The following is a 23,045-nucleotide window of genomic DNA, read 5'->3' as shown; positions in this document are numbered from 1 at the left end:
TGAGTGTGATTATATGTAAGGCTCTGCGCAAGGTGCTAGGAAGATGAAGACATTTTCTATATCTGTAAGGATCAATGTCTAATGGGAAAATGGGTATATAAATAAATAGATGCTTCTGAAAATTTGAATTCAACCCATTCAGATACACATGTTCCCTTATTTTAATTTATTTGTGCACTGGAACATACAGTTTTTAATTAAAAATAGCTTCTTATTACAAAATCAATGCATAATCATTGTAGAAAAAAATTAAATACAGCTAAGCAAAAAAGTTGATAAAAATATCCATGCTGCTGTCATCCCACCATAGGAAATGTCAAATCTTGATGTTCAGCCTCTTAGACCTTTTTCTATTAATGTATACACACATATCTATACTAATAAAAGGGTAATATGCTAATTAGACCAGGTTGACTGGCCATCTTCTGGATGTCCAACTCCTTCTGGACAAAGCCATGGTGGTGGGAGCCAAGGTAGAGAGGGCAGTTGGGGCAAAATCAGGCCGGCAGGGGAGGGAAGTTGGGGCAACCAGGCTAGCAGGAGACGGCAGTTGGGGGTGAGATCAGGCTGGCAGGGAGGGCAGTTGGGGGCGAGATTAGGCTGGCAGGAGAGGGCAGTTAGGGGTGATCAGTCAGGCAGGCAGAGGCAGTTAGGGGTGATCAGGCAGGCAGGTGGGTGAGCAATTAGGAGCCAGTGGTCCCAGATTGCGAGAGGGATGTCCCTGATTGGAGAGGGTGCAGACTGGGCTGAGGGAACCCTCCCCGCGTGCACGAATTTCATGCACTGGGCCACTAGTCTTAATAAAAGGGAATATTCTATTCATGTACTTTCAATGAAAATACTTATATATGTCATGTTGAATAACTGAATAGTATTCTGTTGTCTGGTTGTGCCACAATTTAGTTAACCAATCCTCAGTTTTTTGTTCACTCAACAAATACTTAATGAGTACCTACTGTATTCCAAGAGCTATCTTGAGACTAGATATACAGTGGTAAACAAAACATATATTGTTCGATATTCATTGTTTATAATTTTTCTTTCTTACAAACAGTGCTGTAATAAATATCATATATATACTTATGTATACTTTATACATACGTTCAATTGTTCAGTTGTTCACTTGTCCAGTTGTTCACTTGGGATGATAATAATAATTGAGCATATTCTGTATTTTAGACAGTCTGCTGGCTTTGTTACATATATTACCTCATTTAAACTTCATGATCCAAGAGGTGATATTGTTTTGATCCCAATTTTCAAATGAAGAAACTAGAACATGGAGAAATTATGTAATTTGCCTGAAGTCATATAGCAATGAAGTGCAATATGACTGGAATTCAAGCTAAAATTGGGCTGATCCGAGATTTCATGCTCCACTAGCAATGTTGAGATGAAATTGCTGCAACACTTTGAAGATGCTACATGACCAGTGTGCTAGCCAGAAAAGTTTCACCAGTTTATACCTTCACACCTTGCCCTTGCCAACGCTGAGGTGAGCTGCTCCTGATTCTTAACAACCTGAAATTTAAAAAATCATCAATTTGTATGGAAAAGGTTAGTTTCAAAAGTTTACTTCAACTCAAATGCAGAGAAAAACACACACCAGATAAACTGTGTGAAACTCAAAGAAGAGACCAATAAAGAAGAGAGGCAGAAAGAAAAGAGTCAAAGAGGTAGATACTGTCTGTTTCAAAGCAGCCTCCAGCTCCAGACTGCAGGCCCTGGGAGGTCCTGACCTCCTCCTGTCCGTAGTTCAGTGACAGACCCCACCCCAATGGTCATTCCATCTAATGCGCCTTTTTCTTTCATTTCAACTGGTTTAAATAGGTTTCTGTTTCTTACAGCCAGAACGTTGCATGTTAGGAAAATGTTCTCATCTCTTAACAAGTTTGTAGGATATGCCTTTTGGTCTGTGAGACCCAATACAGCATTTGCATTTTTGTTCAGGTTTTGTTGGGTTAAACAAAGTTAAAAATGGAAGGAAGGAAAAGCTTAAAAGTGCTGTGTAGTGATACAAAAGTGACTCATTTACTTTTTTATTTCCTACATTATCTACATTCGTATGTTTTTTTTATGATCACAAAAAATGTTCTACAGATTTTTAAGTCGACAATGTGATGCCACTGGGATTATTATGTAATAAAGTATCAAGTTCATTACCCTCAGCACAGCCCTGAGTTGCCGTTCCTCTGCCAAAACTGTATTACCTTCCCCTACGGAATGATGCATCCGTCAGGACCTGTGCTCTTCCACGCGGGTTATCACGAGAGCTTCTGGGCTCGAATAGGACCTGTTATTTATAAATCACCTTTTCATACTCTAGTCTTTTAAGAGGCAGTGCAGCATAGCAGCTCAGAGCACGGGCTCCAGTTTTGCCATGTGTCTACGTGTATGAGCTTAGGCAAGTTTTTCTGTGCCTCAGTTTTCTGTAAAATGGAGGTGATAATAGCTTCTATTGTGATGTCTGGATGGTCAATATATAAAAAATGCTTAGAGGAGAATCTGGCACAGGGTAAGCGCTCAATAAGGCTACTTGCTGCCGCTGCTGCTATTATTATTACATCTGGGGAAATAAAGTACAAAAGATTGGATATTCATCATCAGTACCTGTGTCATCACCCATACTTCACTTTCACATAATTCAGGAGCAGAATTATATCAGTGTCCTAAGTAGGAATATACTGGGGCAGTGATAAAATTTGCTGTGAAGATAGTCCAGTTGCCAGATGACGTTCATGACCTGTGAGGAGAAAAGTTTTTAGTAGCTCAATTTCCATTTGTGCTCACTTGTAACTTCCCCTTTGAGGCCCCCAGAGTCAGTGCCTCTATAATTCATAGACTTGCGTAGAGTCCTTGGCATCCAAGGCTTTCTACAGTTAGGTTATTCGGGGCTTTGTTTCTTGAACTTTTTTTTTAATGATGGTTACTAACCATTCTATTCTTGTAGTTGTGGTTGCTCTGACTAACTGACATGGTCTCAAATGTTTTCAGGGGTGAGAAAGTACATCTGTAGCTCTTTTTATTCTCAGACAATAATCTCCTTTCAGACATCTGTGTAACCAATAGTACAGGCAGTTTATACCCGAGGAATGAATCTTTTGCCCTGTGAACTATGAGGGTAATCCTTTCTGCTCACATGATACCCCAATGAATGTTATATGCACAGTGCTGGGTACATGCAGAATCCTATTGGTTGCTTTTTTCCCCTGTTCTTGGAGAGGAAATAGGCCAAGGGCTGTATTTGTTTTGTTTTGCTTTGCTTTTTGTTTTTTCAGGCATCCAGTTCTAAGGTGGGAACTGGGATAGAGCAGCTACATTTCCTAATAGGCAGTTACATTGTTTGTGTGAAAGTGTCACAGGATAAAATAACCTCAGTGAAATTGTTTATAATCAAGGAACTGTTTTATCTCTTAATCCAGGCACAAAATGAACATGATACATCTTTTGGAGTATCCATTCTCCCCAATTAGTTGGGGAGATTTTCAGGGACAGAATTAAATAATTTAACTGATAAGTACCTTAAAATGTGTTTATCTCAAAATTTAAAAGCTTCCTTTATTAAAAAAAAAATTGTTTTTAAAACAAAATACCAGACCACAAAGAAAGATGTAAGCTGTGAACCAATTTGGACTATACCCTCAGAGTAATAAATTCACTCTCTTCTGTTGTTAGGGGGTTTTTAGGTGCAAAAATTTGAGCAGTGTTAATATATGCAAGTTAAATAAAATGTGTCCTAAATAGAAATAATTAATTCTGCCAGAGCACTCAGGAAATGCTTCACGTTGGGTTTCCATAGGAAGAAAGAGCAGTCAGGGCTGAGGAAACAGCATAATTAAGGACAGGAGGGAGGAAATGGTACAACATATTTGAGAAATAATGGGAAGTAAGTAGAAATCCAGTGAGGAGCAGGATGATCTCTCTACCAAAGCCGCCCCGAGTACTTTCAGACATAGATGGTGAATGCCAACCTTTTCCCTTGTTCCTGGTAAAATTGCTGTCAGATATTTAGGAAAAGTTAGGTGACACTTAAGCTAGGGTCTTAACCTCTTAAAAAATAGTCTGATACATGCATTCATTCATCAGATACTTAACTCAACATCTAGTTTATACTGAGGATACACAGATCAAGGAAGTACCACTCAAGATGTGCATTAATTAAGAGAAGCCATTAGAAGAGAACTTCAACAGCTCCCCCTTCCGCTACTACCCTCTGCCTTCCGTCGGGTCACAGTGGATGAAAGCTTCCAGCTAAACCCAGCCCTTCCCCTGAGCACCAGATCCCATCCCCTCACTCCAAGATGTGACTCCAACCCTACTCCTCTCTCCTGAACCGGTTTTTCTCCCTCTATCTGACCATTCACACAAGGACAGAAACATGCTGTTTCTCCCCCGTCTTTAAAACCCCTCTGTTAACGGTGTTCACAGCCCCGTTGCACTCTAAGGGCAGCACCGCCTCTCTCTCACCAAGCTCCAGTCCAAGGAGAAGGGGGGTAAGTGGAGAGGTCTCTATAGCATGGCTCCTACAAAGCAGACTGCCCGCAAACTGACCGGTAGTAAAGCACCAGGGAAGCAACTACCAAAGCCGCTAGCAAGAGTGCGCCCTCTACTGGAGGGGTGAAGAAACCTCATCGTTACAGGCCTGGTACCGTGGCACTTCGTGAAATTGGACATTATCGGAAGTCCATTGAACTTCTGATTCCAAATTTCCCTTACAGCGTCTGGTGTGAGAAATTGCTCAGGACTTCGAAACAGAACTGCGCTCCCAGAGCGCAGCGATTGGTGCTTTGCAGGAGGCAAGTGAGGCCTACCTGGTTGGCCCTTTTGAAGACGCAACCTGTGTGCTATCCAGGCCCAACGTGTAGCAATTATGCCGAAGCATCCAGCTAGCACGCCGCATACGTGCAGCACGAGCTTAAGAATCCACTAGGGTGGGAAACATTCTTTTTAAAAACAAGTTCTCTTCTCTTCTTCCTGTTAATGGTAGTTCTGAACGTTTGATTTCCACGGCCCCTCTCCACCCCCCCCCCCAGGCCCCCCTGTCGCCCCCATGGAGCCAAAAGGTACCTATGTATATTATCACAAGTGGAAAATAAGGGACAGAAATCAAGTATTGGCAGTTTTTCCATTTTCATTTGTGTGTGAATTTTTAAAATATAAATGTGGGGATATAAAGCATTAATGCAAGTCAAAATGTTTCAGTGAACAACTCTCAGCAGTTCAACTTTATAACAACATAAATTTTTCTGGACAGCGCCAGCATTTGGATTTTTTAAAAACAAGTACATTTCTTATTGATGGGGGGGAGGGGGGGCTCCTCTATTAACCTCCTCTTTCCGGATTCTGCACCATTTCTATTCTCTTTTATAGCAAAATTCTTCCAGAATTTGTTTATACTCCCTGTCTTGAATTGCTCCTTGCATATTCTCTTAGATCCACATCTTTTTAAATCCTCACCCAAGGATATGTTTATCAATTTTTAGAGAGAGAAGAAGGTGGAGGGAGAGAGAGAGAGAGAGAGAGAGAGAGAGACGTCAACGTGGGAAGGAAACATCAATTGGTTGCCTCCTGTACAGGACCCCACTGGGAATCAAACCCACAACCTAGGTATGTGCCCTGACTGGGAATGGAACCGGCCACATTTTTAGTGTATGGGACAGTGCTCCAACCAACTGAGTCACCCAGCAGGGACCGCCACATTTCTTTTAAACCCTGCCTCTTCTCTTAAGCCACTCCTTTCAGACTTCCCCACCACCCCCTGCTCCCCAAAATTGTTCTCGTTGTGGTCCCCAGGAATCTCCACATGGCTAATACCAGAGTCAACTTTTAGTACTTATTTTACTTGACCTATCAAGCATTTTGAAACACTTTCATCACTTAGTTTCCAGAAACTATATTCCACAGGCCCTCCGACCTCACTGGCTGTTCCCTTTTTGTCTCTTTTGCTCATTTCTACTTTTGGAATCTTGAACTATTCCCTTCACACTCCCCTCCATCTCCTTCCTTAACACGTCAAATCTCACCTCTTACTACCCAACACCTTCTTCACTTCGCTCCAGCCACGCCAGCCGCCTTTCTGTCCCTGAACATGCAGGCCTTGCCTTGCTCTTCCCTGGATTGTGCTCCGTTGCCTCATTCAGCTCTTGGCTCGGATGTCAGTGTCTCAGGGGCCTTCCTTGACCACATCGCCACCAGCACCTTCAGCTCTCCCTCCAACCTGCCTTATTGTCTCCATAGCATTTTCTCCATCTAACATGCTACAGACAGGCAGTGTAAGCATTGTGGTTAAGAGAACTGATGTATTATAGAATTGTACACTTGAAACTCACATAATCTTATTAACCAATGTCACCCCAATAAATTTTTTAAAAATTACAATGAGAGAAAAAGTCTGAAACCATATTGTCTGGGTTTGAATCCCAACTCTGTCACTTTCAAGATGTAAGACCTTGACTTCTCTGTGCCTCAGTTTCTTCATAAAGTGCGGTAGTTTCTCTCTCATTAGAACAGTACCTCACATATAGTGATATGTGTTCGCCGTTATTATTATTGTTGTGTTATGATTATTATACTAGAGGCCCAGTGCATGACATTCGGTGGGGGGTCCCTCAGCCCGGCCTGCGCCCTCTTGCAGTCTGGGATCCCTTGGGGGATGTCCGCCAAGTGGCTCTGAAAACTGGAAGGAGTGGAAATGGAGAGTTTTCAGTATTTAAGTTATGAAAAGTTTTATCCTCTCCTTCACTCACCCACTCCCATATTCCAGTATCTCTAGCTAAGTATTTGGTTGTAATTAGAAGCTTCATTGCTCCATTAAAGCAAATATCTTGAGTTTTTCTTCTCATTGTTTTCCTGAAGGTCTTTTTCTACTTTCCTGCTTCTCAGAAATTCTACTTTTCTTTTCTTCTTCTTCACTGTAGCACTCTTCAGATTTGAGTCTTGATTCCTTTGGTATCTTCGGTATAATAAGAAACTCACATGTAATTTCTATCTGTGGAATATGGTGGGGAAAAAAGAGGAAGAAATAGACATAATTTTGTCTTGTTAAAATACATAGCTTTGTTTAGGGACACAGTTGTTCAGCTCAATTACTTTAGTAATTAAATTTTAAACTCCTATATGTTAGTCTCTAGTTCCTTACAAAGACTTAAAAGTGAAACTTGTTTTTTCATGTGTGATGCAAGACTTTTTTCTGAGGTTGACTTTTTAAAATCAGGGCTTTTGTCTGCCCACCTTCCTTCTTTCCATCTTGTTGGGAAGACAAGCGATCGCATTAGTCCCCCAGGTTAGCTTAGTCCATCTCTGTTTATACCATGCCTCCCACTGAATTGTGGTTGTGAATCTGTCTCGGACTGAAAGCGCATTCAAGGAAGGAACCACAAGTGTTCATTCGTCCACCTTAGCTCAGTGCCTACTTCATAACAGATGCTCAGGAAACACTTGTTAAATTGAATTGAGTGGAATTGAATTGGATTACAGTTCTACAGGAGAAAGGACTTTCCTTTTTTAGAAAAAAATTGTATTGATTTTAGAGAGAGAGGAAGAGAGAAAGAGAGAGAGAGAGACGGGGCGGGGGTGGGAGGGTAGGAGGAGAGAAATAAATAAATATTGATTGCCACCTGTACGTGCCTCGAATGGACATCAAACCTGCAACCCAGCCGAAACCGGTTTGGCTCAGTGGATAGAGTGTCGGCCTGCGGACTGAAAGGTCCCAGGTTCGATTCCGGTCAAGGGCATGTACCTTGGTTGCGGGCACATCCCCAGTGGGGTGTATGCAGGAGGCAGCTGATCGATGTTTCTCTCTCATCGATGTTTCTAATTCTCTATCCCTCTCCCTTCCTCTCTGTAAAAAATAATAAAATATATTTTTTAAAAAAAAAAACAAAACAAAACCTGGAACCCAGGTATGTGCCCTGACCAGAATTGAATCCATAACCCCTCGGTGCACGGATGGCACTCCAACCAACTGAGCCACACTGGCCAGGACAGGAAAAGGGGATTTTTGAGTTTGCTTTTTAAGTGAGACTGATTTAAAACAACCCTGGAAAAGAAAATCATTTTTGTTGTTGTTTTTAAGCATAGTCTAAATTTGGGGTACAGAAAGCAATATGTTCATCGCCTGTAATTGTTAAAGCATTCTGCAGTGACTCATCAAAGTCCCCAAATAGATACTTTTTGAAAAGCTACAATGGCCCTAGGAAACAAAATTAGGCTTGGAAAATATAAATAATGTTTTCTCTGCAGTCAAGAATGTGGGGTCTTGTTGATACACAGAGGAGGATCTTTAAGTATGGTTTCAGGAATGCTACTCCTCTCCTTAGTCTTGCAAGAGTCTGAAGTGAAGCAGGGATCACCTAATAAATTCCCACAGTGTTTCCCAGCACGTATGTTTCATTCTCACGAAAAGTCATTTTCTGGTCTCCAAGAGTCTCTAGACCAACTGGCCAAAAAGCCAGGCCAGAGGGGGTGCCTGCATTCAGTAGAGAAATAAATAACTTTAGCTCCTACTCCTTTCCCTCTGCTTCACCATTGTTTTTCTTTTGCAAACGAGTTTGGAATTTAAATCCTCTAAGGGCAGAATCTTCCAGGTTTAAGACTACAAACCAATGATAATAACAAGGTACCTGGTCATTCCTCCAGTCTTCCGTCTGCCATAGATCTGTCTCCTGAGAGTGAATCCCACACACTTAAAAATACTGCCCCAAAACTCGTATCATAAAGAAGGCTCTCTTGCCAATGGGTAACGATTTTAATTCATTTCTTCAGCATACCTTTATTGAGTACCTACTAGGTGTCAACCGCTGTGTTAATCCCCGGAGACCCAAGCGGTGTCTTAGTTCCACCCTAAGGAGCAACAGTCCCACCCTATTTTGCTAACAATATATGGAGAGTACCTCGTTCATATTAATACAGCGTTAACATAGCACGAGGGCCAAGTGATCATCATGTTGGGCACGATTAGTTCAGCATGAAGGAGTTTGGAAAGGTTTCACAGAAATGGTGACTTTTGCTCCTCAGTCTTAAAGGATCATAAGGATTTCATCCGACAGAGAAGGATAGTCTATCGTTTTGGACATGGGATATAATAAGAGCAAAAGCATAAAGGTATGAAAGCTCATGACATGTTCCGGGAACAATGAGAGGTTGGGCATGGATGGATGTAGGCTGCACGGTGGGAGATGGAACCAGACGTGGGAGATGCTTCCTTCCTTTTTCCTTTGAGTAACCTCCAACCTGCTGGTCAGTTTCCTAGAGGAAGTTCTGTCTTCTGGACTGCACAGCCGAAGCAAGGAGAGCTCTCAAGTTACCTCCAGGTCAGCAAGCAGAAGGTGAACCGGTGATGGAGAGGTGAGGAGACCGGCGCAGCTTCCCCTCTTGCCTCGCTGCAGGCTCTCGCACTGACCAGGAGCATCGGAGAAGAGCCTGGGTTCTGTGCTTGTTCTTACAACCCATCTCCAGGTAGCCTGCTGATCCCTGAACTGTTGGCGCAGACACCAAGACTCCCAGTGATGAGTTACGAATAAGTCTGAGCCCTTCCCAGCCCATTTTTCTCATGGTTTCTTTATCAAATAAATAAATGTATTCCTTGTATTTAATAGCACAATCACTTCTGTTTCTGATGAATTTTGTTGGATCTTACTTGACAAAAAGGGTTGTGAGAGCTGGAGGAGTTTTTAGAAGTAATCATTTGGTGTACACACTGCACACTCTCTCTCCTCTTGACCCCTTTTATTTTTCATTAACCACATTCCTGCACAAGTCATTTCTGAAAACTCATCATGTTTCTGTAGAGAGCCATCCAAAAATTGTCCCTACATTGCAATTTTCTGTGGCACTGAGAAACCATGTGTGACTGCAATAAAAAGCCATTTTGTGAAAAGATACAAGTGATTTGTTTTTGTTTCTTTGGGGTTAATAACTATGTATGGGAATTCATAAGATACGGCATGAGCTCGCTTTACACCAAACATGGAGAAGGCGCTGCCTCTACACAAAGCATATTTAAAGTGTGTCAAGGCAAATAAGAAATTCTGGTGTCAATTTCACTTCTCTTGAAAGCAATGGAACGTGATGCTATTAATGCCAGGAAATTATGGCATCCTCAAACCACAGCATAATCCCTCCCTGGTTCTCTAAGTCTTTTATATTTTTTACCTTTCCTTTATTTGATAAGCATCCCCAAGCATCAGATAGATAGCCAGCACTCAAATCTGATTCACAGTAATGTGGCTTTGGGAATGTCATTTGGTCTGTGGCTTAGTTTCCTTGTATATAAAACAGGGGTAATAAAGTACCTTCCTCGTAGGATTGTAAGGATTAGATGAGATAATACATATAAAGCACTTAGAGCATCTAAACACTAAATAAAATTAATAATAGTAGATACAATGCTTTCTTTCTCAAAATTGGGGGTACCAAACCACCACACAAAATGATGGACCACCCTCCCACTGCACTAATTAGCAGTTCCTTTACCTTACACTGAGGTGAAGCCCTAGGCGTTTGTTTTACATCCATATTATAGCTAAGAGCTAAGATCCAAATTGTTTTTTTTGTTGTTGCAGTTTATTTAGATACTTTTTAAAAATTCTTCATGCTTTTTTAAAATATATTTTTTTCTTGATTTCAGAGAGGAAGGAAGATAGAAACATCAATGATGAGAGAGAATCATTGGTCAGTTGCCTCCTCTACACCCCCTACTGGGGATCGAGGCGGCAACCCAGGCATGTGGGGAATCGGGAATCAAACCGTCATCTCCTGGTTCTTAGGTTGATGCTCAACCATTGAGCCACACTGGCCCGGTAAGGTCCTATATGCTTTTAATGAGCTCTCTTCCATAATCAAAACCCCTATGTCCCATTTATTCTACAAAAGCCAAGGTACTTGTTTTTATCTAAACAAATGTTTTGATAATAGTTCCTGTCAGTAAACTTGCAGGCAGCAATCCACAAGTCCTTATCTCTGATAGCTCCCTTCTCCTTCCCTCATGTGGCGTTACTCATAAAATAGTCAGTTGAAGAATAAAGCTACTGGCAGTTGTGTCTTATCCATGGCAATGCAGTTAGGGAGGTAACCCCATCGCAAGTCCTCCCAGTATCTTATCTCCACTGAAGAGAAACTGGCTTGAGTTATTTTTGTGATCTGTGTGTGTGGTAGAGTTGAGCTCACTGAGGAGACGATGCTATGAATATGTGTAAAGGAACCCAGAAATTCTTACTCTGAAATTTCTCTCTTAAGAATTGGTCTTTGGAAACAGTCACAATTCATAGATTCCCAATTCAGGTACCATGAGGTGAGAGAGAAGTCAGCTTGAAGAACAGTTCAGAGAAGAGTATGGAGTATGGAAAGAGGGATGCGTAACAGGACAAAGGGACACAGAGTAAGGGAAGGTAGGGGCAGAATAATGAGGCAGTGCAGCAATGCAGGTTAATGAAAGAAAGAGGGAGAGAGAGAGAGAGAGAGAGAGAGAGAGAGAGAGAGAGAGAGAGAGAACAGATTTATGTAACATCTTAAGGAGCAGATAGGCAGGGAAGGCTCTCCAGCCCACATGCATCTGTTCTGGAATCTGAAAATTACTTGGGAGGGTTTTGATATTTCAGCCGTCCCTCTCTCTGGCTGATGTTCCACAAAGCTCCCGCTCCTGTCTTAGGCAGCATACCAGGACCCTAGGACCTCACAGATAGGAGCACTCAAATATTAGTTGACCAAAATGAGAGCAAATAAGAAGATAGGGCCAGTCATGAATTACTTTCCCCCCATAAACCAGAATCTATTGAAACTCTAAATCCAAACCACTTAGATCCAAGCCCTCCAAAGATCATGCAGGTTCATTTTCTCACCAGATCACTGGGGTATTTTGCTGCTTCATTTATGATGATCCGGACTTTCCCATTCTTTCAAAGTCACTTTGTAAAATAGAAGGTGGGAAAGAGATGATGGGAAGGGGGAAAGGATGGTGGGAAGGAAAGAGGAGTGTGTACAAAACCTAAACAGACTGGATTTTAACCCATTTAGCCAGTACCTTACTGTGTAGTGAGTCAGTTGATTTGCATGCCCTTATTTGTTCCATATACCTCACAAGGTAGCACTAAATATTTAAAGAAATAACATATAAGAGCACTATGCCAGTCTAATATAGAGGAATTAATTAGTATGGTACATGAAAAGCAGTTAAGAGGGATATTATTGGATTAGGGGGTAAGGGAGTATTGGGAAAAGAGAGAAGCCCCCTCCTTCATTTGACAGATACCAGAAAAAGCCAACACCTATCCACTTCTCAAACCACAAACTTGGCCAACACTTGTATCTTGAGACATGTCTGGGTAAAGGGTTCTTCCTTTCCCCCCTCTCCTCTGTGCCAGGAATTGGTCTTCATTTTTGTGGTCATTGTGTGCCTACCATATGCCAGGCAATGTGTTGGTTAGCTTACTGTTATTCAATAATTAGCCTAGAGGGCAATACTTATATGTTCAAAGGACTTCCACAGGTCATCTCATATATTGTCCTGGCTTTCCTTGTCGACGGAAATAGCATTTCACCCCTCACTATTTAATATGTGGAGGAACTGAGGCCTAAAGAAATTCAGCTACTTTGCCCAAAGGCCTCAGAGCAGTGATGAAACCAGTACCCAAACCTAGGTTTCCTGGCTCCCTCTTCCCATTAACCAGGTACTGGGAAAACAATGAAGTTACTAAGAAGTTGGTCTGTGGGCTCCGAGGCAAATCGGATGAAGGAGGGATTCCCAGTCAGGGGGCCTCCTGTGCGCATGGAGCCCTTCCCTCCAATGAGGTAGACCGGATGGGATTTTTCCGTGTGGGAGCAGCCGGGAGAGAGACCCGGGTCTAGTTAAAGCCATCGGACACAACGGATTACGCTTTAGAGACCAGAGTTCTCTTCCTCCCAGCACTCACAGTGTGTGTCTGCAAATCGCTCAGCCATTCTGGGTCTCACTTCTCCGTGTGCAATGGAGATCAGAACATACTCAGGGTTATTCTCCTGAATAACAGGCTCAAGGAAGGCCTGCCGCTTTGCAAACTGGAAGAAGAGTGTATTAATATTAACTCTCTCCCACAGCGGGCCCCTCCACACGGATACCCTCCGAAGCATAAAACTTTTCCCCACCATCTGACCTGCCCAGGCCACTCTCTCCGCCACCTGGGGAGTGTGACTTCCGGACGCCAGCTGTGGGGGACGCGCCCTCCCAGCTGGAGCGCTTGTTTTTGTTTGGGGTTGGGCGGGAGACGGTGCAGATCTGGGTTGTCCCCGTCTCCACACACCTCTCCGTCTCTATCCTCCGCCCCATCCGCCTCCCCGTCTCCCACGCCAGGTCCGCCGGGCCTGTCTGTCGGTCCCGGCCCCACCTCTCGCTGTCCCTCCGTCTGGGTCTGGGTCTCCGGCGGGGTTTGGGTCTGCCTTCCTCACCCTCAGTGAGTCAGAAACAAAGGGAGGCGGGGGAGCGCACCAGCTCGGGCTCCGCGATTCGCCCTTTATTTTGAACTCGCAACGTCAGCGGCCGCTGGAGGGAACCGCGGGGCGCGGGCCGGGCCGACCACAGCGCGCGGGGCCGGGGAGCGGCGGGGCCGGGCGGGAGCTCGGGGACCCGGGCCGCGTGGGCGGCGGGATGGAGGGCGCCGAGGGGCGGGGAGCGGGCGTGCGCGTGTGTGCGAGCGAGCGGGGAGGCCGGCCCCGAGTGTAACCGGAGCTACAAAGGAGGCGAGTCCGCCAGGGGGAGGGAGGGCGGAGCGGCGGCGGCGCCGGGGGCATCTCCGCCACCCTCCCCGGGAAGAGGCCCAGGTCCCAGCCCCCGGGCCCGCGCCCCCCGGAATGATGAAGAAGAACAATTCCTCCAAGAGGGTGAGTGCGCCCGCCGGCCCCGCGCCCGACTTGGAGCTCGGGGGACCCCGGCCCGTTGGCGTGAGCCCCCGCCCGCCCCCGGCCCCAGGACCCCGGGCCCCGGCCCCGCGGTGCCAGCGCCCCGCGCCCGCCCGGAGCCCCCGGGGGAGGGGGCTTTTGTTTGTTTACTTGGGTGGGGGTGTCACTTGGCGATGCGCCCGACCCCAGCCCGCGTCCCCTGGGGCCGGCTGCAGGGTGCACGGGCTCTGCGGCGGCGGCGGCGAGGAGACAATGAGAAATTAAAGAAAACGCCGTTAATCGGCGCCGCGAGCACAGGCTGGGGGAGGGGGCGGGACCCGTGGCGACCGGAGGCCACCTCGGCCCAGGCCCCTCGCCCGCGGCGGCTGCAGTTGTGTGGGGGGGGGACGGCGGAGGAGAGCGGTGGGGAGAGTCCCTCGGAGTGAGAACCTCCGAGGAAGTGGGGAGCGGGCGCCGGTCCGGGACTCCAGCCTCCGCGGGGCGGTCCCCCGAAAGAAGGGTCTCGAGGCTCCGAGTGGAGCGGCGGAAACGGCGGTGATCCCCTAACTGCCCCCTCCTCTCTTGCCCCGGGGCAGGGGCCTCAGGATGGAAACCACCAGTCTGCGCTGCCCGACAAGGTCGGCTGGGTCCGGAAATTCTGCGGGAAAGGCATTTTCAGGGAGATTTGGAAAAACCGCTACGTGGTGCTGAGAGGGGACCAGCTCTACATCTCCGAGAAGGAGGTGGGTGCCCTTCCCTCCAACTCCCCGTCTTCTCCTGCTCCCCACCTTGTCTCCGGGGGGCGGGGGGGGGGCTTATCTGCCTCTCATTTCCCAGGTTTACCTAGCCCCCCACTTTGCTCCAAAAGCAAGTTCAGCGCTCCCTCCCACTGATAGCTGCTGGGAAAGGTCACCCTGAATTTAGTGAGAAGACTGAGTGAGAAGTTGAGAGTGCATCTTATTTAATGGTTTTTCTTGGCGAATGAGTGTCTTTCTGACCACGATGATATCCCCAGATGTTCCGAGCGTTCTCAGTGTCCCCGGTGTCCCCTGCCCTGTCCTGGTCTCTGGCTGAAGTGGGGGTGTTTCTCTCTGCTCTCGCTCCTGAAACAAACGCTCTGCGAACAGCAGCATATCCGCCACCCCTTCCTGTCGCCCCCCCCCCCTCAGCCCAGCTGCCCCCCCCCCTTTCCTGCCTGAAGCAGGAACATACGCAGGTCAGAGCAGCAGCACAGCTGCCGGGAATCACAGAAACGCACGCACAGCCCAGGGTCAGTCTTAGGCGATGGAGGTGGAGCGTTTGCGAGTGGCAGACCGTTATTTCTGTTGAAGCCCATGAACCAGACCAATGAACAGCGAGGTTCCCCCCTCCCACCCCCAATTCCACTAAAATAAATAAATAAATAAATTTTAAAAAGAAGCAAGGAATTCATTCTTCACCCTCTCCCAGCCCCCCTCCCCAGCCCCCCCCCCCCATCTGTATCGGAAGGGAGACGAATGTAGCTATGAACTCCAGTTGAAATGTAAACCACAGGCCACATTGGGTAAGCACCTGAGCCAAGACCAGTGAGCCCAGACTCTTGTCCCTTTTCTCTCTCGTTCTTGGGATTAATAACATGAAGTCCTACTGAGAAACTAAAATGCCCTTCCGCAGGCTAGAAGGCACCCCGGTCCCTGCCTCCGCGGCTGTGTCAGCACCGCCTGGGAGCCTGTCCTGGGCTCCGGGGGCAGGATGGACCTTCCTCCCCCGATGTGTGTTCCCTCAGCAGGGCCAGCTGGGAAGTCCTCCCTGAGGTCTAACCTCTTCTGCTTTCTGCAGTCGACCATATTTAGGTAAATAAATCCTTTTATGGTATCGAAACGGACCCACACACGGTCCCGCAGAGAGATGCATCCGAACAGCACGTCCACTGAGACAACTAGGGAGGGAAGGAGGGTGCCGGGGCCAGACACACCCCTCTGGGTGTCTCACCCTGCTGCTTACAGTAAGCTGGGAACTTGGCGAGAGAGTGAGGTGCGAGAAGACTGACAAGAGGATTTTTAAAAAAGATTTTTATTGATTTCAGAGGGAGAAGGAGAGAGAGAGAAGCATCAATGATGAGAGAGAAACATTGATCGACTGCCTCCTACACGCGCCACACTGGGGATCAAGCCCATAACCCAGGCCTGTGCCAGACGGGGACTCGAACCGTGACCTCCTGGTCATGCTCACAACCACTGACCCGCACCCGCCAGGCAAGAGAACTTGTTTTTAAGGATCCCCTCCACCCAACTCCAGTCCTACAGAAAGTTATTACACAATTTAGCTGGCTTTCCAGTTAAAAAAAAAAAAAAAAAAGCAAGTGTCAAAGTGTATCTCCTGTCTCCCCCGAACTTGATAATGGCAGGAAACGGGAGTGAGCCGTCAGGGAGGGCTTCCCACACGTCAGAGAACCTGACAACAGGGGAAGGGTAGATGTTTTTCTCGATTGTATTTGTCCAAAGAACAAAGTCAGGGGGTGAAAGAACATGGGCGAGCCTTGTTTTTGGAGGAAGGGGTGCAGTGATGGGAAAGGATGGAATGACCTCAGCCTAGGATGTGTGGTGCCGTGTGAGTCAGGAGCATCTGACTGGTCATGGGGCCAACGGCCCCCTGCTGAGGAGGGCCCGGGAAAAGGGAGAACAAGGCTATTGGTGTTCTTCTTCGGAGCCAGTGTCCGTGCTACCGGGGCTAGATGAAAGGTGAACCGGCCAGAGGACTCCAGGCTTTATTCTGTCCACTCCCCAAAAGCTCCAGAGCCAGTAGATTCAAGAGTTTTAAAAAGAAATGCAAAGTATATATTGTTTGTAAGTTACGTGTTAACGTAAGAAAACTCCTCTCTCCCTCCCCTAGAATTTGCAAGTCTTTTTTTGGTTCTTCCCCTCATAAAGGCAGAGAGTCCCACAACTGTCTCCATCAAAGAAATCCTTCTATATTTGTTGTTGAATTTTCCCCCTCGTTTTCAGTCAAAGGGGCTGCTGTACAGGAGCAGAAACTAGACCTTCGAGAGACCTCATGGTAGAGGAAATTCCGTTCGGGGCACCTTTTTTGGCAAGCATGGGAAAACCCCTTTCTGTGGGCCAAGGACAAAGAATCCAGGGGAAGGAAGGGTTAAGTTTGGAAGATGGGTAATTATCAATGAGACTTTGGGAATTAGAGACGGGGGAGAAACAGTGCAGTGGAGAACAGGGGTCTTGGAGCTGTCCATCTTCCCGGGGACTGGAATATACTTGTCCTAATACTTGCGTCAGCCATCTCCTGCCCTTCCCCGCCCTACCAAGTGCTCACCTGCCCCCCAGAGCTCCTTATCAGCTGTGTCCAAGCCAGAATACCCCCTCCTTTCCCTTCCCTTCCCTTCCCTTCTCCCTTCCCTTCCCTTCCCTTCCTTCCCCTAAGGAAAACAGAACAAGTAACTCTCTTCCCCTGGCTACATACACACACCCAGCACTTTCCTCTCCAAGATTTCTGGCCTCTGCTGATAGTCTCAACCCTGAGGAAGGCGGGGAGAAAAGGAGTGATGCTTTATCCCACATCCCTGCCCATGTTTCTGGGAATTGTTCTTGGATGTTCCTTGCCAGCATCTTGTGTACATCTACCCATAATCCTTCAAGGCCTCTGATCCCTTCCCAGCTCAAAGCCAGGGCGCCCTAGAAAAGGGAGAGCCCTGGAGGAGCCAAGTAGAAACAGAGTGGGTGTGCGAGCAGCCATTCACCTGACTGGGGCTCTTGTCACCTACGTCAGCCCCCTGGGTCCAGCGGCAAGTCAGAAGGATGGGCAGGTGCAAGACCAGAGATGGGCTGGGGGGTAGAAGAGAGAACCGCTTCCCTACTTCAAGGCTGTTGAGAACCAAGAGGATAGATAAAGTCACTGCCACACACACAATTTCTGTTTCAGAGCTTGACAAGTGGAGACGCTTGTGCAATAGTTCCAGACAAGGCGAGTGCATGTCTTCCAAGGAAGACAGGCAGCTACTTTTGTGTTTGTTTAGTTTTCCCGAGACAAGTGCTGGTCTCTCTTCCCAGAAAAACAGGACCAGCTCGTAGCCAGGGTCTGCCGACCCCAGACCCAGGCAGCAGAGGGTGAATGGGTTTTCTAACCACAGGTTGCTTCCTCTGGGCCAGCCACGATGTCTCCTCTCCTCTCACAAGCCCAAGCAGTCCCTGAGCCACAGCTTCTGGATCCCAGGGCTGTGGGAAACACCTGGGGGGGGGGGGGCAGGAGGAACAAACTCTGAGAGGTTTAAAAAGGAAGAAATGCTAATGGAATTTGCCTTGTGGAACTCGGAAAATGCTGGTTGGGGTTGGAGGATGTAGATAGAATTGTGGCCTCTGGTCAGACGTTTCGCAAGAGAGTTAAGAGCCAACTGCTGGATGGATCTGCGAAGGGTAGAACCAGGGTGCAAGACAGATACTGCAAGCAGGAAAGGCTAAGTTTAGACGCAAGGAAGAACTTCCTGGCAGAACGGGGACTTGGGCTCTCAAACTGCAATCGTGGAAGGAGATGGCAGAATACTTACTTCCAAGTCTGGAATTCAGTCCTCCAGGGAGAGGATGAGTGCGGCTCGGCCTGGAGAGAGGCGGCGGATGGGAATGGCTTTTCAAGCCTGAAGAGCTAGGTTGGGCCGGCACAACACCGTGAGGGGAGGAAGGAGGGTTGGGAGCCACGCGTGTATTTTTCAGCTTCCCTGAACAAACTGAAGGGAACTCCTGAAATGGAGGAGGGAGATGACTCTAATAGCATATGTCGGGGAATGAGCCACGTAGGGTAAGAAAGCGACAAGAGGACAACATACACATGAGATGGGGGAGGCCAGAGGCAGCCCTTCGCGGCCTCCAGACACCCCCTGACACAGGCCCTGCCTTCATCTCCTCCCTCTGGACAAGCCAGGGCTGTCGGGGTCTTGCTTCCTTTGGGATGACAGGATTAACCTGGTAGCTGTGTAAGCCTGTCCTCTGAAGGAAGGACAAAGTGGGAGTCATGGACAAGGGTGTCATACTGGGGTGCTTGGCAGAGGACAGTCGGGAGGAGGAGTTGGAGCAGACTCCCAGCTGAGGAGTCAGGACTTGGCTGCCCAGCGCTGTCCCCCACTGTCGGCCTTTGTGGGCCTTGGGTGGGATAGGCCTTTCCTGTCCTGTCATCCCTCCCTCTCAGGCTTCCTCTGTCCCCAAGACCGATCTAAACAACTGGGGGGCAGAGACTAAGTAATTCTATCCTCATCACCTCACCTCCAACCCTCCCCTAGGTGAAAGATGAGAAAAATATCCAGGAGGTGTTTGACCTGAGTGACTATGAGAAGTGTGAAGAGCTCCGGAAATCCAAGAGCAGGAGCAAGAAAAATCATAGCAAGTTCACTCTTGCCCACTCCAAACAGCCCGGCAACACGGTATGTTTTTCCTGTGCCTCGGCCACAGGAACTCTGACCAGGTCAGGGTTCCCACACCTTTGACGCATTACAGCCCTGCCCTCAAGCCGGCTATCACCCAGGGCCAAGGATCGCATCTGGGATGAGGTCAGGGCCTGGGAGGGGGGCCGGGGAGAATGCCTGTCCTCTCCAGGATCTCTCCCTCAGCCTCCTGGCTCAGAGGCCCTGGATTTCTGCTCTCCTGCCAGCTTTTATTATTTAGCCTGAGAATACTATGGCCATTTCCTGCCCTCCAGGCAAGCCAGCCTTCAAACAAAGGTCATTGTCCTTCTCTCTCTGCCTCCTCGCCTCCCTGGAATACCCATGCACGCACGTACACCCCTGCCTGCCCCTCTCCCTCGCATACGCACATACGCAGGCACACACGCGCATTGCTTGGGAGAAAATCACTTTTCCCTGTATCCTGATACGTGGTTGAATTTCTGAATCTAATTTCTCCTGGCTAAGGCAAGCCATTCCTGTCGCATTCTATTTCTTCAAACAGTTAAAAACCTTTATTTTAGCACTGTCCTTCAGCAAACCTCCTCGCGTTATTTCCAGTACCACATTAATACCCAAGACCCTTCTCAGCTCTTCTTTGGTCATTTCTAAAACAACTTGCAAGCTGTGGCGTTTTGCAGGAATAGAGGCTGGTTTCTTTTAAGTTATGGATGACTCTGGAAGCAGAATCTCTCTCCTTCCAGGAGCTGGGTCTCAGAGAATGAGATTATAATTTCTTATTTCTTCACTGTCAAGGTGAGACACCAGCTCTAAAACCCTGGCTGAAACAAGAATCTTCCCCTCACAGGCACCCAACCTGATCTTCCTGGCAGTGAGTCCAGAAGAGAAGGAATCGTGGATCAATGCCCTCAACTCTGCTATCACCCGGGCCAAGAACCGCATCCTGGATGAGGTCAGAGGCTCATTGTGGGGAGCGGGGCGCCGGGGCAGGGGAAGCTGCTGGGGCTCACTAAAGAGGGAAGGTTGGGGTGCGGGCCCCGTTCACTTGCTCCCTCACCAGCTCCCTTTCAAAAACCCTTTTTCTCTTTCTACCCTCTCCGTCTCTTCTGCTAATTCCCCCTCCCCTGCTCTGTGAGGCCGGGCCAGCCTTGGGCTAGCTTGAGGAGCCCCCTCCTAGCCAGTAAACCTTGCCCTTGGACTTGCTCAGCAGCAGTTCACGGGTAGGTTTCTTTCCGAGCCCAGGCATGTTTAGGCCTCAGGGGATGCGGGGTTGGGACAGAGTCTCTGAAGAGCAGTCATAGCCTCACGGTGCTTCTCTTCAGGTCACGGTTGAAGAGGACAGCTATCTCGCCCACCCCACCCGAGACAGGGCAAAAATCCAGCACTCCCGCCGCCCACCAACTCGGGGACACCTAATGGCCGTGGTATGTGAGACGTCAGAAAGTACAAATTGCCGAAGGGCCAATTCCACGTCAGTCCATCTTAGATAGGACTGTATCGCAGAGATCCCACCGGAGGCATTTGTGAGGCCAAGGTCAAAGGCTGGGATGTCCCTCTGCCCACCCGCCCTGCCTGATTCCTCCAGTTCAGAAATGTTTGTTCAGCACCTACTGTGAGTTCTAAGTCCTTGTCCTCAATAAACTCATCATCCTTTGGGGGAAAGTGACAAAGGCAGGATAAGCTACTCTCTGGTGGCAGCTGTCCTGACCGGTAACAGCGTTACGTTCCCCAGGCTCAGAGGAGGAAGGATCACAGTAACACACACACACACACACACACACACACACACACACACACACACCCGTAACATACAAAGTGGTGCTTCTCTCTCCGTCTAGGAGGAGGGGCAGTCAGGTAGAAGGAATGTAGGCTAGGCTCTGGAGTCAGACCCGGGTGGGAACCCAGCTTTGCCAATTAGTTCACTCTCTGGTTCCCAGAAGCTGCGTGTCCCCACCTGTAAAGTGGGGCGGTAATCGCCTGCCGTAAAAGGGCTGCCGTGTGTGAAACCACATTTGTATCCATGCAGCTGAGGCACTGACTACCCTTAGCACTTTTTTTTTAATTAGAGTATTCTAGAGACAGGAGAGCAAGTTTGGTTGGAAGGCCAGGGGTTCTGAGTTCCAGTAGCAGAGGGTGGGGGTGGCTCAGAGGATGCAGGTACTGTGCTGTGTGGAGCATCCTGTGAGTGTAAACCCAGTGCGATGCTTAGAGTCCACAATGCAGAGGAGAACGACACTCTTCGGGAAGCTCTTAGCAAAGTGGAGAATGTGGGAAACACGCCTGCGAAATTACTTTTAATCACAGAAAAGTAAAAGAACAAAGTCCAAGTCGGTATCAGAAATAGGAAGGAGCAGCCAGAGGGCTCAGCGGGAAGGAGGGCTTCTCATCGGGGAAGCTGCTGAGCAGGGACGCGGGCACAGCTTGCGTCTTGTGGGCAGCCGCTCCTGCAATGCCCACCGACGAGGCTGACCCCTCCCTCCCCGCCTCTCCCTCTCCAGGCTTCCACCTCTACCTCAGATGGGATGCTGACCTTGGACCTGATCCAGGAGGAAGACCCCTCCCCTGAGGAACCAACCTCTTGTGCTGAGAGCTTCCGGGTCGACCTGGACAAGTCAGTGGCCCAGCTCGCAGGCAGCCGGCGGAGAGCGGACTCAGACCGGATCCAGCCCTCCTCAGACCGGGCAAGCGGCCTCCCTCGGCCTTGGGAAAAGCCAGGCAAGGGGGCCACCTACACCCCCCAGGCACCTAAGAAGCTGACCCCCACAGAGAAAGGCCGCTGTGCCTCCTTGGAGGAGATCCTGTCTCAGCGGGACACCGCCCCAGCCTGCACCCTCCAACTGCGGGCCGAGGAGCCCCCACCCCGCACCCCCCCCCACCCGGGGCAGCTGTCCCGGATCCAGGACCTGGTAGCAAGGAAACTGGAGAAGACTCAGGAGCTGCTGGCGGAGGTTCAGGGACTGGGAGATGGGAAGCGAAAGGCCAAGGACCCCCCTCGGTCTCCTCCCGATTCGGAGTCAGAGCAGCTGCTGCTGAAGACGGAGCGGCTGCTGGGAGAGGCGTCTTCGAATTGGAGCCAGGCGAAGAGGGTGCTGCAGGAGGTCAGGGAGCTGAGGGACCTCTACAGACAGATGGACCTGCAGACCCCCGACTCCCACCTCAGACAGACCGCCCAGCACAGTCAGTACCGGAAGAGCCTCATGTGAAGGAAGGGGACAGGGTCTGGAACTTGGGAGGGTGGGGCCACAGACTCTGATCTCCAAGTGTTGCAGGATAAAGCTTTTTTATTTACCTCAGTTAAAAAAAGAAAACAAAAACACAATCAAACTTGTTGCTCTTGCTGATGCCCGACCCTCCTGCAACCTTCCTTTCCCAACCCCCTTCCCTTCCTTACCCCCCTCTCAGATTTGAGGAGGGGTGACCCCTGTGGCAGTATCAGGAAGCTTTGCCCAGATGAAGAGAGAGAAGGGCGGCAAAGGCACAGTCTGACCATGTCACACATGCCACCCTCTGAGACCGAGTGGGCAATATGCTTTGTATAGGCTTTAAGTTGGAGGGCGGGCCCCAAGTTTTCAATCTGAGGGTGAAATTTTAGCTGCCCGGCTCTAGCTCCAGGGATGTGGAAGCCAGAGCCCCTGGTCCACGCACACAGAAGTGGAACTTCTCCCAGGCCTGAGAGGATCGGGGGATTAAAATCCTCCCTGTCAGACACTGGCTTCTCACTCCCAGCGAGCCCCGATTGAGACTGAGCGGCCTGCCTGCCTGCCTCCCGCAACCCTTCCCCACACCGATTCAGAGACACAGTGGCTGGTGGGATGGG

The 23,045-nt window shown here is 48.5% G+C and overlaps 2 protein-coding genes, 1 long non-coding RNA gene and 1 pseudogene across 5 annotated transcripts in view; 3 read left to right on the top strand and 1 right to left on the bottom strand.

Annotated features, from left to right (window-relative positions):
- VPS45 (vacuolar protein sorting 45 homolog) overlaps positions 1 to 9,872 on the top strand; it is a 43,176-nt gene extending 33,304 nt beyond the window's left edge. Inside the window, exon 15 of the mRNA XM_008155805.3 lies at positions 9,243 to 9,872. Within this exon, the coding sequence (XP_008154027.1) occupies positions 9,243 to 9,330 (88 nt within the window). The 3' untranslated portion in view covers positions 9,331 to 9,872. The remainder of the gene's footprint in view (positions 1 to 9,242) is intronic.
- On the top strand, positions 4,517 to 4,919 carry LOC114227827 (histone H3.3A-like; annotated as a pseudogene).
- On the bottom strand, positions 6,748 to 13,079 carry LOC114227828 (uncharacterized). The gene is made up of 3 exons (XR_003613925.2): positions 12,909 to 13,079; positions 11,838 to 11,903; positions 6,748 to 6,988 (listed from the first exon to the last, which is right to left on the bottom strand). It is a non-coding gene; the product is annotated as an uncharacterized LOC114227828 (long non-coding RNA).
- A 495-nt stretch (positions 13,080 to 13,574) lies between these two features.
- Positions 13,575 to 22,561, top strand: PLEKHO1 (pleckstrin homology domain containing O1). Of its 3 annotated transcripts, none has more exons than XM_008155808.3 (6): positions 13,575 to 13,851; positions 14,445 to 14,591; positions 19,109 to 19,249; positions 20,076 to 20,180; positions 20,551 to 20,652; positions 21,727 to 22,561. In XM_008155808.3, the coding sequence occupies exons 1-6, from the start codon at positions 13,822 to 13,824 to the stop codon at positions 22,429 to 22,431; spliced, it is 1,230 nt and encodes a 409-aa protein (XP_008154030.1). In that variant the 5' UTR covers positions 13,575 to 13,821; the 3' UTR covers positions 22,432 to 22,561. The 3 variants fall into 3 exon arrangements, with proteins under 3 accessions (XP_008154030.1, XP_027987399.1, XP_054567849.1); XM_028131598.2 differs by having other exon boundaries at positions 13,579 to 13,851; positions 14,454 to 14,591; positions 21,727 to 22,560; XM_054711874.1 differs by lacking the exon at positions 13,575 to 13,851 and adding an exon at positions 14,272 to 14,290 and having other exon boundaries at positions 21,727 to 22,560.
- The last annotated feature ends 484 nt before the right edge of the window (positions 22,562 to 23,045 follow it).

This window comes from Eptesicus fuscus, chromosome 22, assembly GCF_027574615.1.
Source record: "Eptesicus fuscus isolate TK198812 chromosome 22, DD_ASM_mEF_20220401, whole genome shotgun sequence".
NCBI lineage: Eukaryota > Metazoa > Chordata > Mammalia > Chiroptera > Vespertilionidae > Eptesicus > Eptesicus fuscus.
Note: the sequence above shows the minus strand (reverse complement) of the source record. Positions and strands in the feature narration are given on the sequence as shown.